The sequence below is a fragment of the Mesocricetus auratus genome, unplaced genomic scaffold, assembly GCF_017639785.1.
Source record: "Mesocricetus auratus isolate SY011 unplaced genomic scaffold, BCM_Maur_2.0 Super-Scaffold_100004, whole genome shotgun sequence".
In the NCBI taxonomy this organism is placed as follows: Eukaryota; Metazoa; Chordata; class Mammalia; order Rodentia; family Cricetidae; genus Mesocricetus; species Mesocricetus auratus.
In genome coordinates this window covers 95,415,808-95,435,192 of record NW_024429189.1, presented here as the reverse complement: position 1 = coordinate 95,435,192, position 19,385 = coordinate 95,415,808, and the positions used below count along the sequence as shown (strand labels likewise).

The 19,385-nt window shown below is 41.7% G+C and overlaps 1 protein-coding gene across 2 annotated transcripts in view; it reads right to left on the bottom strand.

Moving 5' to 3' along the window:
- Tmem87b (transmembrane protein 87B) overlaps window positions 1-19,385 on the bottom strand; it is a 41,297-nt gene that overhangs the window by 8,862 nt on the left and 13,050 nt on the right. The window contains exons 9-15 of one of the 2 annotated variants that reach the window (XM_005068602.4): window positions 16,216-16,315; window positions 13,469-13,562; window positions 11,528-11,599; window positions 7,979-8,087; window positions 7,839-7,897; window positions 5,667-5,770; window positions 1,791-1,864 (exon numbers count right to left, since the gene is read on the bottom strand). In XM_005068602.4, coding sequence (XP_005068659.1) covers window positions 1,791-1,864; window positions 5,667-5,770; window positions 7,839-7,897; window positions 7,979-8,087; window positions 11,528-11,599; window positions 13,469-13,562; window positions 16,216-16,315 — 612 coding nt within the window. Of the gene's footprint in view, window positions 1-1,790; window positions 1,865-5,666; window positions 5,771-7,838; window positions 7,898-7,978; window positions 8,088-9,968; window positions 10,041-11,527; window positions 11,600-13,468; window positions 13,563-16,215; window positions 16,316-19,385 lie in introns of both variants that reach the window. The other variant, XM_013112347.3, reaches the window with a different exon arrangement.

The following is a 19,385-nucleotide window of genomic DNA, read 5'->3' as shown; positions in this document are numbered from 1 at the left end:
ACTTTACAGTACAGTGGTATATCTCTCCACACACACACACACAACACACATCAAGGCAATTGGCCAAATGTCACTTCCAAATGATCTTTTCTCTGCACTGAGAATGGAGTCCTCTCTAGCTATTTTAAATTACTAACTGTAACCACCCTATTGTATTATCCACTAGGACTTGTCCTTCAGTCTAACTCTGTCTTTTTTTTTTTTTTTTTTTTTTTTGGTTTTTCGAGACAGGGTTTCTCTGTATTGCTTTGGAGGTTGTCCCTGAACTCGCTCTGTAGACCAGGCTGGCCTCGAACTCACAGAGATCCGCCTGACTCTGCCTCCCTAGTGCTGGGATTAAAGGTGTGCACCACCACCACCACCACCTAGTGAATTCTGTCCCTTTTAAGCAACTGTTGTCTATTACTGTTCCTGCTTTTTCTCCTCACCTCAACCTCTGTCACCCCCAGATCCTGAGATCAAAGGTTCGGCTTCTACATCAGTAAGAACATGCCGTGTCTGCCTTTCTGTCCCTGACCTACTTCACTGAGCAGTATCCTCCAGGCTCAGGTTCTGGCAACTGTATTTCACAGCAAGCAGGCTTTCAACTTGCTGGTCTGCAATGCACCCGTGGAGAAGCTCAAGCATATATACTTCCCCAATTCAATTTAAAGTTTAAGGATAAATGTGTAAGATTTACAATATTTCAAAATAAGACATCGTTGGGAGCTTGGGACATATCTCAGTAGTAGAGCAGACTGTGTAAAGCCCTAGGTTTTATCACTAGCACCCCAACACACACATCTTAGAAATTTTTACTTGCTTGCCATATAAACAGCAGAATATGCTTATAGTATGAAATATGATATGAAAATGATTTTCTTCATATTTGATTAAAGCTCTTTTTATTTTTTAAAAAAATTATGCATGTTTGTGTGTATGGGTAAGACCCACTCATCTTAAAGAGACTTTACACTGTCCGTGACTCGTAGTAAGTCGTGTGTGAGGCGTCCTCTTTAGCTGGCTATCCTCACGGTGACTGTAACCCACTGTGGGGCCTCCAGTAGCTCACTGCTGTTTTATGTCTCCCTGATTATTGAGAACACTGACACTTTCAATGTGTCAGTCCAAGTCTTCTATTCACTGTTACCATGTGGATAGCCTTTCAATGGATGTCTTCCTATCATTCTCTACCTTCTTTCTTTACGGAAGGTGGTGTCTCGTTTAGTCTAGAGTTCACTGTTTCAGGAAGACTGGCTGGCCAGCAAACCCTGCAGTAGATTTGCCTGTTACACTGCCTCTCCTCTCCCTCCTGCCTCCAGCACTGGTGTTACATCTGACTATTATGTAGGTGCTAGGATCCAAACTCAAGCTCTCGTTATATACTCAGCAAACACTCCTGAGCCACCTCCTCCGTGTGTGTAGGTGCGTGCGTGCGTGCGTGCGTGCGTGGGTGTGTGTGGTAGAGACCAGAGGACAACCTCTGGTGTTGTTCCTTGGGTCTACACTAGCCTAGAATCAGCCAAGAAGGCCAGGATGGCTGGCCAGTGAGCAAGGACCTACCTCTCCAGCACTGGGGGTTATACATGCATCCTAACTAGCTACTAAGCTTTCTTTCTTTCTTTTTTTTAACATTGGTTCTGGGGACTGAACTCATGTCCTCATGCAAGGCAAACACTTTAGGCTAAGACATCTCCCCAATTCTCATAAGAAAAACTTTAAACAATACATGTGACCTTGCATCTCAAGTAAAGATTCCATTCTCTTAAATTATGTACAATAGTCATATGAAAAGAAAACATATGACGCACTTAAATTTTCAGATGTTACCATGAATTCCTCAACTTCATCATCAGAATCATCTATCAAAGGCATGAAGGCATACCTAGATAAAAACAAAAGAGACTTTAACCCTGATCATTGTCAGTCATTGCATATAAAAAGTTGCATATTCTTATGCATTAAGATAATAACTAACCCCCCACATACCCTATTTTAGCATTTTTCTAATGAAAGGAAGGTGCTAATCTGATTAGTGACATTAAAGATAAGATCAAATACCTTCTCAAAAATACTGTTTATAACAAATTTGCTTCTACAAATTGTCCAGTATAGCAAGGAGAGTGCATGCCTCATGTCTATAGAGGCCAGAAAAGGGCATCCAAAGCCCTGAAGCTGGAACTATAGGTGGTTGTGAGTTGCTATGTGGGTAGTGAAAGCTAAACCTGGGTCCTCTGCAGGAACAACCAATGCTCTTAATCATTGACTTATCTCTCTAGCCCTGAAGAAGAAAATGCTTATAGACAAAAAAGCATTATGTTTCGAGGGCTGATGATGATTTTCATATCACCAAATGAGTCTACATTTAAACAATATTTACATTTTATAATTCTCTAAGCTTTTTTAATTATTAAATGCATCACATGTGAAGTACTGTTGATGGAAATAATCTTTCCTAAGGTCTTTTGGGTCATATCTGTAACGGTTCCTTTGCCTTATAGCACACGGGAAAAGTGCCTCCAAAAACATTCAGGAAACATTGTTGATAACCGCAAAGTCAAATGTCCAGTACTTTTGTAATGAACACACACACACACACACACACACACACACACACACACACACACAGTATCACTCACATTACAAAATACTGCACAGCCTTTGGTTACTGTGATGTATCCATTCATGGTGATACAGAAGTATATTTTTAAGAAAAATGTAGAGCTATTTATTTTTAATTCTTTTTGGGGGAAGGAGGCTCAAGACAGGCTTTCTCTGTGTAGCAGCTCTGTCTGTCCTAGGACTCACTTTGTAGACTAGGTTGGCTTTGAACAGAGATCAGCCTGCCTCTGCCTCCCTAGTGCCACGCACCAGCACTTTTATGCATCCCAGGCTGGCCTTGAACTCACAGAGATACATCTGCTTCTGCCTCCTGAGTGCTGACCCAACAAGCCCAGTTATTTACATTTTTATTATATTTACTTATTTGTGTGTGTGCATGTGCATGCATGTGCTCATACAACTGGAGGTCACAGGACAACTTTCAACATGTGGGTCTCAGGCAATGAACTCAGGTGTGCAGGCTTGATGGAAAGACCTTTTACCTGTTGAGTCACCTCACTGGTCCAATATGATTATTAATTGTTGAAGGAAACAGACTTCCTAATAAGAAATGCAATAGTTCTCTCCTTGGAGAAGAAGGCAGGCAGGAGGAGGTGGGGCTGGCCACCACAGTTCAAAGTACAGATTTCTTTGCCATTTGGTCCCTCTCTCCCTGTCCTGAATCCCAAACTGTATATACCTGCCTGAGCATCAGGTCAGTTGCTCTAGAAGCTTCTGGCTCTCAGCATCCTGGATTTCAGATTAGGACACTTATAGTCTATGCAAATATTCTAAACCAAAAGCACTTCTAAGCATGTGGTGTAAGAAGGTTGCACCTGAACACAGCAGAGGTGGCCCTGATAGTATAGGCGGGGTAGAGCTGACCCTGAGAATGTAAAAGCAGAACTGGTCCCACCCTTCACTCATTGCTGCAAGGGTGAATTAGCCTAGGCAATGCTGGAGAGCTCACCCTGGTTGGTGATGAGGACAGGGGAGAAGTGGTGGACTGACCAACTCTACAGCTGCCCAGTCCTAGACCAGGGTTATGACTTGGCCCATCCCAACATTCACCCTATGACCTGCTGGAGCACGTGAAGAGGGCTTGCCAACATACCCAAACTGTAGGATCTCCACTGTAATACAAATTAATAAGAGGCCCAGAGACGGATATTGGGGTTCAAACATCAAACTGAACATCAGAAAAGCAAAGTAGCTGGCCACTAGCTTTTTACCTCTACCTCAGGATGAATGGGCTGATCCTGTCTCCATGAGCAATCACCAAACCTCAGACTGTACCCTGTCCTCAGAGTGGCTGGAGAATAAATCCTCCTACTGAGGTTTTGCTCCTGACTTATATACCTCTCAAGAGTCCTGCGATTAAATGTGTGAGCTATAATTCTCTTTTAGACTGATTCAATCTTGTATGGATCTGGAGGGCCTTGAACTCTAGCTCTTAATCCTGAGTTCTGGGATTAAACCGTGTACCACCACCTCCTAGCTTCTGGCTGCTGGGATTCAAGATGTGTGCCTGGCTTGTGGCTGACTTTGCTTTCTGACTCTTCACACAGCTTTAATAAATCATATATATCACCACACCCCACAACACAGGGCAACAGGATATCCAAGGAGAGTCCTAATGAAGGCCCAGCAGAAACCAGAGGCCTTGAAGCCGACCAACGACTCTTTACAGTGAACACTTGCAAGTGAAGACAAGGACCAAGGGTTTACTGCATGACTCACTGTGTCACATGGCAGCTTCCAAGATTAGATTTTAATTTTTTTCCTTTTTTCTCTTAAATTGTTTTATTTTGGGGGAGCTGCAGGGACAGATGGTGGATGGGAAGGGACGGGAAAATGAATGGGACAAAGATGCATGATGTGAAATAATGTGAATAAATAAAAAGAAGGGAAAAAATGCTGTACTTGCCGTACTAACTATACTGCACACCTCACTGACTTCTATGTACCATGACTTCCACAATTCTCCCCAAATGTATATTCTTTCCCAGCCCAATCTTTCCCTGTACTATTGCTATCTTGAAGCTATACCATAATTCCAGCTCTTCATGGAGTCGTTATCTTCTTCCTGGACTGCTTAATGTATCTGTCTTACTGTCTTCCATTTGTTATGCCTGTCTTCTCACTTGAGTATACAACTGCTTAACAACAAAGTACTTCCCATCAGTCTCTGTGTTTCCTGTCATGGTCCCTGCAAGCATCAAGGCTAGTATGGAAATGATCTGTGTGACGTGAAGGATAAAATCTGGGTCAGCGCCACTTGAGTAGGTACCAAGTCAAGACTTCTAGAGTCTGACCTCGAGGGGGTTTGTTTTGTTTTGTTTTTCCTTACACATTTAAGCACAATAAAATTTTTTGGAAAAGTCTTCATGTGACAATTATCACAACAAAGCTTCAGGGATGGCTACATCAAAATTCTCTTGCAAAACTTACCTCTATAACAAAGCACCTGTGACCTTTAAGATAAGAATGAGTTCTGCTGCCTGTATTTGTAATAAGCATAAGGAGGGATTCTATTGACAGAGTTTATAAACTCTGGGACCTTTCTTTCTTTTTTTTAAATTTTTTTATTATATATTTAAATTAGAAACAAGCTTGCTTCACACGTCAGTCCCAGCTTCCTCTCACTCCCCTCCACACCTGCTCCCCTCCACTAGCCCCCCCTAGCCCCCCACTCCTTTCCCCAGGGAGGGTGAGGCCCTCCATGGGGGATCTCTAGAGTCTGTCATTTCGTTCCAGGGAGGGCCAAGGCCCTCCCCCAACATGGGACCTCTTTCATAAGGAAGGATTCTATTCACTGAGAGACAAAGCTCAGGATTAGGGCCTAAACAATGCTCAGGATTTGGGGGACTCAAGTAAAGGCTGGCTCCACAGAATAACAAAAGATCACCAGGTTGTTAGATGACATCCACCCCAGCTTTCCAGGTGAACAGGCATCATTTCCTTCCCTTGAAGAACAAAAGACTCTGAATTGTCCAATGCTTTCTGTGAGCTGTGCCTCTGAAGTTCTCAACGCCACAGAAGGCAGCCAACAAATGCCTGCAAGTCATAATTTCCCATGTTGTTACCTCTGATTATTTGCTGATGGCCTCCATAAGAACATTATCACAATCAGGATGAGTGAAAAGAGAAAGCTCCAAAACGCATCATCAACCCAGAGCTCCATCCAGTCCTAGAACAAAGATGATCCAAATGTAAACTGTCAATTTTCTGATAAATGTGCAAATGTTCCACTCAAATAGTACACAGCCGTTACCAAGAACTCTCCAGCTGGCAAGCCCTCCTAATAAATAAACAAGCAACAGTTTTCTTCTAAGGAAACCTATTTTGTTAAGTGTTGTTTCTAAAGAGCATATATATTTCCCTTCATGAACAGAAAGAGTTAGGGAAAAAAATCAAAACATAGACAGAACTTCAAGCAGAAAATATCACAGAGGGGGAAATGGCAAAAGGTTGGGCTTCTTTCCTTGAACTGTGTCTTCCACTGCAGCAGATTAGGGCTTCTGGGCCCTTTGCAGGTGTACCTGTGATCTCAGAAACAGGCGCAGAGTGAGAACTGAGATGAAGCATGGGGCATGTCCCCAAGCAATGCTGAGTGTGACAGCAGAGCAGCACTGCCAGCACCTTAGGTGTTTAGTTCCCTTTAGGCACCACGCCAGGCTGGGGTGGAGCTCAGAGAAGCAGAGCATGTGCAATGCCCTGGGTGCCATCTCTAGCACGAAAGGTAAAAAGTTCAGAAAAAGGGATAATAAATTTGAGAGGAACTTGCTCAAATATTTATTTACTTTTGGTGTTATGATACAGGGTCAAATATAGCTCAGGCTAATCTTGAACTTCTGATCCTCCACCCTCCTCTGGCTCCTGAACACTAGGTTACAGGATTGTGCAACTACTGACAGTTTATACGGCACCGGGATTAAACCCAGGGTTGTGCACATGAGGCAAGCATTCTACCAAGTGAGATCCACCCCCAGCTTCAGAGTTATTTAGAAGAGAAAAAAGTTTTGATGCCTCTACAAAAAACAGGTAAAATAAAAGGTAAATACTCAATGAATTATATCTTTACAAACTAAACTCTTTGAAATTCCACAAAATGAAACACTATAATTAAAAAAACAACTGTTTAAATAATTAATTTAAACTTTAATTCTTTAATTAACCAGTAAATTGTTGTTGTTGTTGTTGCTGTTGGCTTAGTGGCTGCACATGAATCTACTGATAGTTTCATTATCCTCTACAGCCCTCAGTCAGCTCCCCACTGACCACTTAGGCTGTGGCCTGGTGGGGCTTCCTGTTCTGCAGCCACATCTCTCTAGCATTCTACTTATCAGTAAGACTCAGGAGTCAAAGGCTGGCGTAGAAACCTTGGTAGCTCAAAGACTGAGTAGCAACTAGTTGACCTAGTTGGGCTGGAGACACCATAACAGACTCTCTTTCCTCATCACAAAATAAGAGGAAGCTCAAATTCCAATCCCCGCCTTTTCCTTCCTGTGTCTTTTCTTTCCAAATTGCTGGCTTCTCAATGGCCAATTTCAGTAAGTCAGTTGCTGGTTCTGCCCCGATTCAAGGTATAACTTTATTGGGCAGTCTCAGGAGTGTCAGTGTCATAGTTCCCCTCTTGTGGTGTCTCTGGACAAAAAACAAGGTCAGCTAGTTGCTACTCAGCCTCTCTAAGTTAGCACATTTTCCATTTTCCTTTTCTTTTGTCTTTTTTTGTTTGTTTGTTTTTTTGAGACAGGATTTCCCTTTAGCTTTGTAGGCCAGGCTGAGGCTGGCCTCAAACTCACAGAGATCCACCCGCCTCTGCCTCCCAAGTATTGGGATTAAAGGTATGTGCCACCACCACCTAGCTTAAATTAGCACATTTTACCCCAGCCTTTGACTCCTGAGTCTTACTGCTAGTCAGAGAGTTAATTTAAAACTAACCAGCCCTTATCAATTAAACTAACCCATTTATATTAATCTACATCCTATCACATGGTGTTACCACTCTTCCATCTGCTTCCTCCTGCTTCTTCTCCAAGTCTCCTGGCATCTCCTGCACACCTAGATTCCTTCTCCTCTTCCTTTCTCTCCCCAGAAATCCCGCCTATACTTCCTGCCTAGCGTGTGGCCATTCAGCTTCTTATTATACCAATCACAGGAATACTTCTTCACAGTGTACAAATACCACAACAAACCATTTTAATTATCTAGCCAATAATTTAATTAAATTTTAAAATACTGAAGATTTTACTTACTGATTGGCATTTTGCAATCCTGAAGGTCTTTGTTGTCCACACCATAAATACTATAGAAGCTGAAAGACAGAGAAAGTCACCTTTGAAAGAACATACAACACTGAAATGGGTAGTTTTTTAAAGAGGCATAGATGGCTTACCCAGCACAGCAAAGATGAGTGTATTTGTAAAATGCCTATACAGTGAAAATTTCACAGTGTTCTTTCTTAGCCTTAGAGTCTTCATAGTCTGTGCCAAACTTATAAAAATGTGAAAAACTAGTTAAGGAAAAACATGGAAAATGGCAATGTATACTTAAAAGAAAACACAGTAAGAATCTTGTACTATAGTCCTAAACACAGCAGTGCTAAATACAGTTCTTAAAACAAAACACAGAAAATGTATCTTAATCTATACCATTCTAAATTTACACTTAATTACACAGTTTTTTATATAAAATTTCTATTGTCTGAAACAAATGAACAACAGACTTTAAGGGAAAAAAAGAAAGAAGACTTGTAATGTGTTCCTGTGACATAGGACAGTACCGTGTACACAGTCAAAACAGAAACCCTCAGCTAAGATACCTCTTGCTACCTATGACACATTTCTATTGCTTTCTTTTTTTTGTTTGTTTTTGTTTTTCTAGCTGATTCTCATGTTATTCTCTAAATAGCCATAGTTGAGTAGTTAGGACATCTATCAGTTCATTTTTATGAATTAAAAAAAGGACAAAGAAAACAAGCCTGAGTTTAAGTATCTTTTGAAAGGACAGGGGCATACTAGGAATGCAAGCTCTGCAAGCAACTTAAAGGCCAGGGAGAAAAGGCCTGTGGACAGAAGGACACAAGCACAGGGAGTTGGCTGGGCACAGTGACAACATACAGGTCTTTCCTGGAGGCCTGTTCTCATGAGGACCTTTAAAGAAGATCAGGCTAACAGTGGGTCCAAGGACATCAGAGGGAAAAGTCTTGCAGTTTGATCTTGATTGGACAGCAGATACAGAAGGTTCAGCTAATCATTCATGAGGCAAAGAATGGGAATTTGGAGGGTCTGGTCTGCTTAGTCAGGTAAAGCAAGGGCATCCTGGACTCTGAAGCAGGTGTTATGGGAAGGCCTTTCCCAGAACACAAATGGTGGAGGGGAAGTTATAACACTGGCTGCTTTCCAGGAGCACCAGGCTCAAGGAAGGCTAATACTGTTCTGAGTAAGAAATAGAAAGACTTCTTTGCTGACCCCTCAGGTCAGCAGAGACCTGCAGGTCTCTGCTCATTCAGGTGGTTCCCTCCTTAGAGGAAGATCAGCAGTCTTTATTTATGAACCAGACACCAACAGCAACAGAGAGCAGGGCAAGCTTTCGATTTATACCTAAATACTTCAAAAAAAAAAAAAAAAAAAAAAAAAAGGCAGTGGTGGCACACACCTTTAATCCCAGCACTGGGGAGGCAGAAGCAGGTGGAATCTGTGAGTTCGAAGCCAGCCTGGACTACAAAGTGAATTCCGGGACAGCCAGGGCTGTTACACAGAGAAACCCTGTCTCAAACAAAAAACAAAAAACAAAAGACTAAATACTGAATTAAAAAACTACTTTGTAAAAACTGATTTTTCAATCATTCTAAATGTTCAATATTTTACAGTGAAGGTCTCTCTCTCTTCCTTTTAAAAAAAATTTAGTTAATTTAAAAAAAAGTTCTTTGAGAAAGGGTCTCACTGTATAGCCATGGCTGGTCTGGAGCTCAGAGATCCTCCTGCCTGCCTCCAAGTGCTGAGATTAAGATGTGCACCACCATGCCTGCCTGGCAAGATCAGCTTCTGGGGTAACACACTCCAACAAATTAGGTCCTACTGTGAGAATCTACAAAAATGCAAACATACCACACTTCTTAAACATATCAAACAAACATATGAAACAAACAAATCCGTTCTTGTTTGATCATCCAAAGTGTTCTTTAAAAACCAAGGAGTTAAAAATATCAAAAGCAAATTTGAAACTGCATGAGCATTTACTTACCAAGACACTGTTTAATTAGGGTCAAGTTTAACTCACCCCACCACCACCCTCTGCAGAAGAGAAAGCAATAATGAAAGCGCACAGGCCCCGTAAGGTGGAGAGAGCCAGGCGAGCATGCTGCTGCAATAGGAAAAGGATATCCACCAGCATAAGCCCGAGTCAAGAAGAGAGAGAGGCAGGCTGGCCAGAAGAACAAGATCAGAGTCATTCGCCTGCAGCAAAACAGCAAAACAAATAACCAAGCAGCAAAGTGGGGCACGGGGAGACATAAGAAAGGCTATCAACTCTGAATTTCTGTCAGTGAAGATTCTTAACAGAATTAATTTGTGTTAGAGTCACTGAAATCAAAGAGAGCAAGGTCATCACCCAAAACCATGAATTTTATATGCAGCCCTGCTTATATCTCCTTGTCATCTCTCACCACCCAGGAAACCTACTTCTCACCTCATAGTAGTAAAAAGGACCAAATAGCAAGAGACAGCAAATTTGGCAAATTCAGGTTCAAAGAAAAGTGGCATTATACTAACTTACTTCTAGTCACCACCCAATACTGTCCAGGATAATCTTAATTTCTGGATTTCTTTATGACCACCAAGTAAATTAAACCTCTCATTTTGCAGAAAATACAGAGCTCTTTCTTTGGAATTTTCTGCCAAGGTTACTACCTGAGAGTTTTCCCAATAAATATAGATTTGTAAATGCCAAGAGAAAACAGCACATTTTGTTTGCTTTGAGACATAGTCTCTTTTGTAGCCCTGGCTGTCTTTGAACTCTTTTTGAAGGTCAGGCTGGCCTCTAACTCAGAGATCACCTCTGCCTCTCAAGTACTAGGATTAAAGGTGTACACCACCACACCCAACTACAACATGCTTCTGGATGGAAAGTCTGAAGTTCAATTGCTGGCATATTCCCTGACTTGTCCAAAGCTCCAAGCACAAACTACTTTAGAAAAGAGGCAATTTCAAAGGGGCAGCTCAGGTTCCTTTCTGAATACACAATGTCAAGGACAAGCCATCAGGACAGAGTTGTACTGCTGAAGACGGTTGCTTCCATCTCTACTGCAGCTCTGCTGTCCCAACGCCAGAGGTGTCGATCTCCTGTCCATTCTCCACAGACAGGCAAGCATCTCTAAGAAGTCACTGCAGAGGTTGCACAGGACCCACTCACGTCATTACATTTTCCCATGCCATGATTCCCCACCACATTTCCATGCATAACAGCTAAGCTGGGGCATTCTGCCACTGTTCCCTTTAACTTCACACTCGCAACTATTCTTTCCCCTCAATTTTCTTCCTACTTACTCAACCATTTCTGTGAAGTCTTTATTTTCTCTGCCAGAGTTTCCTTTTGCCTCTATTCTCACACCAGCACTCTAAAATGGCATTTCTCCCGCTATGCTGTTTCAGTGAAGTTATATTATTTGTCTCTTTATCGGGGGTGAATTCTGTAAACACAGAGACAATATTCTCTATTTATTTCCCACTGTGTGAAGTGTACATTGAGTACTTACATGTTTAGTGAGCTATCAGAAAAATAAAGACATTCCTATCTGGGGAGTTATTACTTTCTTGCCTTTAGCTAAACTCTTATATTGAGAAAACAATAATCCACAATTATATTTTATTCTACCATTATTATGAGTTAAAAACAATCTGATTCTATACCACAAACTATTTCGGAAGGACATGATAAAGGATATGAACCACACAAAAATGGAGTCAATAACTGCTAAAGTAATGTCACTCAAAACAACAGCTAAATGTTTAGAACCCTGAAAAATAAAAGTAGGGGAAAGTCTAAATTTATAGAAGTTTTTATTGTAGTGTATAAGTAACATCTGAAGAAAAACAATTTCTCTTTTTTCTTTCTTTTTTTTTTTTTTTTTTTTTTTTTTTGGTTTTTCGAGACAGGGTTTCTCTGTGGCTTTGGAGGCTTTTGGAGACTGTCCTGGAACTAGGTCTTATAGACCAGGCTGGTCTCGAACTCACAGAGATCTGCCTGCCTCTGCCTCCCAAGTGCTGGGATTAAAGGCCTGTGCCACCACCACCTGGCCAATTTCTCTTTTTATCACCTACAACATCATGTAAGATTTTATATCTTGATGGAATTGTGTTAGCACATAGAAACCATCTGTTTTGGGAACAACAAATGTAATTTACCAATTTATTTCATGCTAGAAATAAATAGACTAGCAAATAAACAAAATGCTTGTCATGCCCCAATCTCACACAGACCTTCCATTTCAATCTCCTTTCTTATCACACAAACCCAGACCTGATTCTATTCAAGGAACAGACTCCTGCCCTCCCCTGATGGTAAAGGGACACACTCATGCAAAAAGGGCAAAGTAAAGGTAGGATACTATGTGGAAAGGGAGAAACAAACTATAAATTAGATGCCTGCTTCAAGAGTCACATTTAAAACAGCCACTACCTGAACTGCTGAGTATGTAAATTTTAAAATGTGTAATATTGTATTTATATGTGTGGTATTATTTTTCTATAGTCTTTTTAGGAAAGACTAATTCGCAATGAATTATATGTATGCATATATATTTCAATATATGTGAGGCTAGTTGGGTGTGGTGGCACATGCCTTTAATCCCAGCACTCAGGAGGCAGAGGCAGTCAGATCTTGGTGAGTTCAAAGCCAGGCTGGTCTACAAAGAGAGCTCCAGGACAGCCAGGGCAGTCACACAGAGAAACCATGTCCCAAAAACCATCTATATCTATATCTCTGTGTGTGTGATATTCTTCCTGATTATGCAAAGGAACAAATACCCTCAAAGAATAAATGAATAGGTTTGTAACACGGAATGTAGGTGCATCAACATAATGGAATGAGGCTTTATAATGCTACTGAAAAATGCCCTCCTTTAAGAGCCAAACAAATATATGTGAGGTAAATGTGGCAACATAACAGATTAACTGCTCTGTGCACAGTGATCTGATCTACACACTGAATTCAAATATGTTTTGAGTAAAATGTAAGTCTTTGAAGCAGGTAAACTACAGTAAACTTCTCAATCACTAGGCTTCCTAAGAACCCAAGCTCCTTTCATAGAAGTTGTTTGGTTGGTTTTACTTTATTGTTACGAGTTTTCACCAATTAAAATCTAACACTTCCTCAGAGGACAATGTGCTGCTGCCCATGTGACCAGAGCCTTCCCTGAAGATGACCTCCTCCTGGCTCTTGTGGAACTTGCTGAATCCCCAGAGAAGCCCAGTTAGAGCAAAGTTAGAGCCAAACGAGGGAATGGTGCTTACATAAGTGAAGGCAATAACTCCCTTTCTGCTCATTTGATCCATTTCTAAGCCCAGGATTAAGAAAGATATGTCTGTGTTTAAATTATGTACCGGCAAAAATAGACACCCTTAATAATGACCATAGGCATTTCTGGATGGAGTTACTTCCAAGGGTGATGAACTCAGTGGTGCTTTCACCATCTGCCACTTTAGGAAGCACTTTGCTGAGTTCTTCCTTCACCAAGTATTAAAAAAGCAGACTATTCCATCTGGAAAAGGCTCAAATTGGGACTTTCTCATATATTTTTATCTTAAAAACAAAGAAAAATGAAGAGACTAAATACAATTGCATTCCATGGCAACAAAAAGAGGTGATGAGCTAATGTGACTTTTACCCTGATGACTCTCATGACGCCTTCAATGGCTGCAAAGATCAAGTAAAGCAGTCCCAGTCCAATCACCCGATGCATAACTGTTCCTAACCGAGGCCTGGGGTAAGCAAGAGGGATGGGGGGGAGAGAGAAAGCATTGGTAAGTAGAGTAAATCTGAACACAGAATTCACAGAATCAATACATAGGGGGCACTATTTAGTTATGTGGATGTGCTTAGAACTCTACATTCTCTTTCAAGGACACAGTTGCGAGTCCAGGAACACCAAGTCTTCCTTTTAGGACCTGAAGCTGTGCAGCTGCCAGAGGGTTTCAAGTTCAAGCAACAGGATGAACACAACCAAGTACTACTAAGAATGGAGGCGCAGGCTGGTGAGTCTAGGTAGGGATGCTATGCCAATTTCTAGGGGCTGCTGACAGCGATTGTAACTTCTATTAACATTAACCACAAACCACGTGGAGCACTATCTTGGAGGAGCCCGCTGATCTTGTGACTGGATACAGAGCAGAGTATGAGCATAAGGAACCCCAGTGCCCTCCCTGTCTTTCCTGCCTCTCACCCCAGAGCAGGAGTGATAACATAATTTGGTTTTTAATCTTTCAACTTAAAAGTTAAAATATTTTGATTATTTTTTGTTTGTTTGTTTGTTTGTTTTGTTTTTCGAGACAGGGTTTCTCTGTATTGTTTTGGAGGCTGTCCTGGAACTCACTCTGTAGACCAGGCTGGCCTCAAACTCACAGAGATCCACCTGCCTCTGCCTCCCGAGTGCTGGGATTAAAGGCATGCGCCACCAACGCCCGGCAATATTTTGATTCTTAAAGCATAAATGAGTAGGGTAAAATGTATTTTCTTTTCCAATTAATAATATGAATATACTTGATGGGATCTACAAATCAGAATTGATTGTACATGCATTTTGCAATGCTTTAAAACCCTATTCTCAGAGTAATTAGAAGGAAAAAAATGACCTTGAAAACATATCTAAGGCAGTCATGTTAAAACAAAACTTAAGGCGAAGAGCTAAGTGTCAGGTGTAGAGAAGGGGACCCAGGTGGTGGCCTCCTTCAGGTAATAGGCAAGAAAGGGCTTGGAATGCAGCCCAACCTCACGTTGTGCTGGAGATCATTTGGACTCCATCTCTTGAGAGCTGGGACTACAGGTGTTGACAGACCTAGATGTGACCTAACAAATCTACTCTAAGATACTTACTCAAGAAAAAATAAGAAAGCCTAAAAGCTCATGTCAGTGATCATGACAGATTTACCATTATTGCCAAGAGTTAGGGAGGAAAAGTTTTACCAGCTAGTAATAGCCCAACACCTTTAGGGAGCATCCTCATTACCCTGAGTAAGTTATATATAACAGAACCCTTCAGGAAACACACTTGATGGAAAAAAAAAAAAACCCTGTGTATCCCTTTAAGATAAAAACATAAGCTGCTTACCTTCCTGCCTTTCAGGAGGGAAAGAACTGGGCAGAACTATGTGTGGATAATGATCCCCTACTAGAAAGCCAACAAAAGCAGGCCGGCTCTTGGTACGATCGAGAGCTGAGCAACTTGACTAATCCCTACTCTAGTGTTGTCTATCTATACCAGCCACATTGGAAATAAAATAGGGTTAAAAAAATTACTAAAGTGATCAGAACTCCAAGACATCTGTGAGCTAAATTAGCCAATGGTACATGAGAAATTGGGGCTTAAATGGAAGTAAACTATCTTAGTCCTTATGGTGGTCAGAACCCCTTACACCAGAGGGAATGGCAGATCAGAAGTACAACAGTTAAGAAGGAAGGTCTGTAATTCAGAGACATAGCTGGGTTTCCGTGTTTGCATCTGGGCTTAGATGGCAGTTTCTTTTTCTTTTTTTTTTTAAATAATTTACTTATTTATTTCATGTGCATTTGTGTCTTACCTGCATGTATATCTGTGTAAAGGTGTTGCAACCCCTGAAACTGGAGTTACAGGCAATTATGAGCTGCCATGTTGGTGCTGGGAACTGAACCTGGGTCCTCTGGAAGAGCAGCCAGTGCTCTTAACTACTGAGCCACCTCTGTAGCCCCTAGACAGCAGTTTCTAACAGAGTCTCTATTGCCCTTGTGAATGAAACACCAGACACAGCAACGTTACCTCTGTCTGGATCCCAGAGTCAACTGAACCCAACTCCATCGTTTGTTTTTATTTCACTCTTGTCAACTCTTGAGGAAGGGCCTGGGAGCCTGATATCGTGGCACTAACTGTGCTCCCAAATACAATGAGAATAAACAAGAAAGCATAAGGAATGCAGAACCTTGAAGCCATACCCTTAGTATCGGTTTTCTACTTCTGCCTTTGCTATGGACACTTCAGAGCTCCTAGATTCCTCCTAGTGTTTTTTATTTGCTGATGTCAGACTGCTTAAGCGATAAGGTATAGTGGCACATGCTTATAACCTCAACACTCTGGGAGGCTCAGGCCACCTTGGACTACTGGGATTCAATTCAGGATCTTCATTTGGAGATAATATAAAATGGCTAGTCCGTGCAAGTGTTTTTGTTTTATTTTGTTTTTATTGAGAGAGGGTTTCTCTGTATAGCTTTGTAGACCAGGCTGGCCTCAAACTCAGAGAGTTTTTTAAACCCACGCTCTTATAGGGTTTTCCCTTGGGGATTCAAGTTGGGACACGAGCATGTCCTGAGTTCCACAGAGGCCATGTGTGCATGGACTAAAACACTAGACTGGAGAGTCAAGTTGTTCAATGCAGCAATACTTACTTCACAATGCCATAACCCAAGCTCACAATGATCACAAGCAGGCGAGCCAATGTCCTCTTAACTGCAGATATCAGTTCCGCAAATATCAATAAACCTTGGGCTGAGGAGCAAGGAAAGAAAACAATTCATTATGTATACTCTTGGAGACCTTATAAGACTCTAAAAAATTACCATGTGCAATGCAATGACACTGTCCCCAGAGTAATTAGCCACATGTGACTTACAAGCCATTTAATCCAACTGATATTTCAGGCCTCAGTGAAGGCAGTACTACCTCCTGAAGACTCACCTTAAGTCTGATCAGCTCTATTAGGCAGTTTTCTTCTTCTTCTTCTTCTTCTTCTTTTTTTTTTTTTTTTTTTGAGATAGAGTTTCTCTGTGGCCTTGGCTATCCTAGAACTCATTCTATAGACCAGGCTGGCCTTGAACCCACAGAAATTCACCTGCCTCTGCCTCCTTGAGTGCTGGGATTAAAGGTATGTGCTACCACTGCCCAGAGTAGGCAGTTTTCTTATGTCAACCTGAAACCTACCAGAGCTCCCCTCCACCTACATCCCTCTTCAAGTCCAGCAAACATTTGAAAGCTATCATGCTCTCTGGAATTCTCTTTTCTCCATGTGTCTTCATCATTTATTCATTTAAAATATATATTTATAGCAGTAAAGTGCTAGCCTAGGATGTGCAAGGCCTTGGGTTCAAACCCTAACATCACAAAAAGAAATGGAGGTATTCACTGTACTTCTACTGTATGACTGTAATGATAAAAGAGTCATCTTGATCCCTCTCTGCATAGATTTTTGAACTCAAGTTAGGCCATGTAAGCAGACACAACTCAGCATGAGGAGTGCTATCTGTGATACAGTAACCCTGGGACTAGGAGCAACCTAATACATAATACACACTTGGGAGAGGTATAATTGGTCTGGAAAACTCACAAAAGGTGAATAAATGAGACTTGAAGAGTAAGTGGACATATAATGGGGAAGGAAGCATGAAGATGGGAAAAGCATAGTATGTGTGCAGCAGAATGTAACATCAGATGCCAAGAAAAGACAGGATAGAGGCCAGGACCACTCATGGCTCTGGGGACTCGGTCATGGAGTCTAGACTTATTGCTGAAAGCAGTGGGAAGTTAACAGTAAAAAGAGGTGGGTGGGAGAGAGGTCAGGGCCAGGACCACGCAGGCCTCTGGGGACTGTTATGAAGTCTAGACTTAATGCTAAAGGCAATGGGAAGTCTACAGTAAACAGAGAAGGGGTGGATGGGATAGAGGCCAGGACCACTCATGGCTCTGGGGACTGTTATGGAGTCTAGACTTAACGCTGAAGGCAGTGGGAAGTCCTACAACGATAAATACAGAAAAGGAATTGGTAAACTAAAACCCAGGGGCTAAATCTGGCCTTGCACATTTATGTAAATCAAGTTTTATCATAACACAGACATGCTTATTTGTTTATTGCTGTCTGTGGATGCTTTCCATAATGGCAGAGCTGAGTGATTACAGCAGAGACCATGTGGTTTGCAAAATCAAAAATATCTAGTATATGGCCTTTACAGACTGTTCAAACATACTGACAGTGACTCACAGTTTGACAACCCCTCTGGTGACACCTGCGATGAAGGACTTGGATTCCCTGATGGTTGCAAACGGCACTTCATCTCTTCGTGGATCTCTGGCTTTTGCTGTTCTTCAGTTCATACCACCCTTGCTCTCTCTAGGTAAGAGATCCTTACCAGAAGAGAGAGGGAATGAACTGCCTTCTCTGACACTCAGTCAGGTTTCAACCCTTATCATGGAATACTACCCCTAACCTACCCCTGACAGTGCTTAGGAAGGAATCCAGGGCCTATGTATGTAGGCAAGTTATCTACCACTGGGATACACCCCCAGCACTATTTGACTCAGAGCACATATGCAAACATCTGTGTGCATGTACACTAGCAAATATACAGCAGGAGCAGCTCTACGATGCAGACCTCCATGTTGGACCTTTGTTGACAGTCTTTCGCAGATATGCTTTTAGTCTTTCTATTTTGATGAATTTCCAACATTCCTCAAAAGAAATTAGTGTAACAACTTTATATGAACCCATCACTCAGCTTCAACAAACAGCAACTTGAGACCAAAGTGGTTTCAGATGTATTTCAACTCAGCTCCTTTTTCCTGGAGTTGGGAGAGCATCACTATATCCGTTAATGATCTATACCAAGATCATTTGTGACTGTACTCAAAAGGTCATTTTTACCCCTTTGAAATCCTCTCCCTTTCCACAGTGTTAGTGGTAAGAACGAACCTTCAATTTTCTTTTCTTTTCTTTTCTTTTTTTTTTTTTTTTTTTTTTTTTTGGTTTTTTTCAAGACAGGGTTTCTCTGTATTGTTTTGGGGCCTGTCCTGGAACTCGCTCAGTAGACCAGGCTTGGTCTCGAAGTCACAGAGTTCCACCTGCCCCTGCCTTCCAAGTGCTGGGATTAAAGGCGTGCGCCATCACCGCCTGGCTCGAACCTTCACTTTTCTAGCCTGTTTGAATCTATCTTCTACAAGCCTGAAGCACACATCTGAAATGTGAACCTGTATCCTTCCCAGTGTCAGACTTCCCACTGTGCAAACCATGCCAATGCCTCCTTTAATCATACACAGGCGTGTGAGGAGGAGAGCTCAGACTACATACAGTAGCACACAGTTCGGTGCTACTCATTTTACTCTCTTCTTTTTCAAGGGAAGAGAAAAAATATTGTAGAAGGAAAAATTCCAAAAGCATTGGCCACACCTAAGGTACCCTTACCCATGTCTTGTATTATTTTAATACCATTAGAGAATGGGAATTTCCTTTTTCTAGAAACAAAAGTGAAGGGGAAATTAGCAGAAAGAAAGCAAATGAAAAAACACTAGGTGATTAGGGCCCTACTCTAACATTCTCACTTTTGTGTAGGGGTGGAGTGTGCACATGCCTATAGATTCCTAGACACCAGAGGACAGAGGACAGTGTCCTGATTTACCACTCTACACTCAATTCCCCACTGTGCCTGCAGCTAGGCTGCTAGCAAGCAAGCTCATGGCTCCCCCAACAGTGCTCGAGTTGAAAGCGCATGTGCAGCCATGTCTGGGTCTGCAGTGAGTACTGGAATTCCACCTCGGGTCCTCATGCTTTCTTAATAAGAGCTTTACGAAC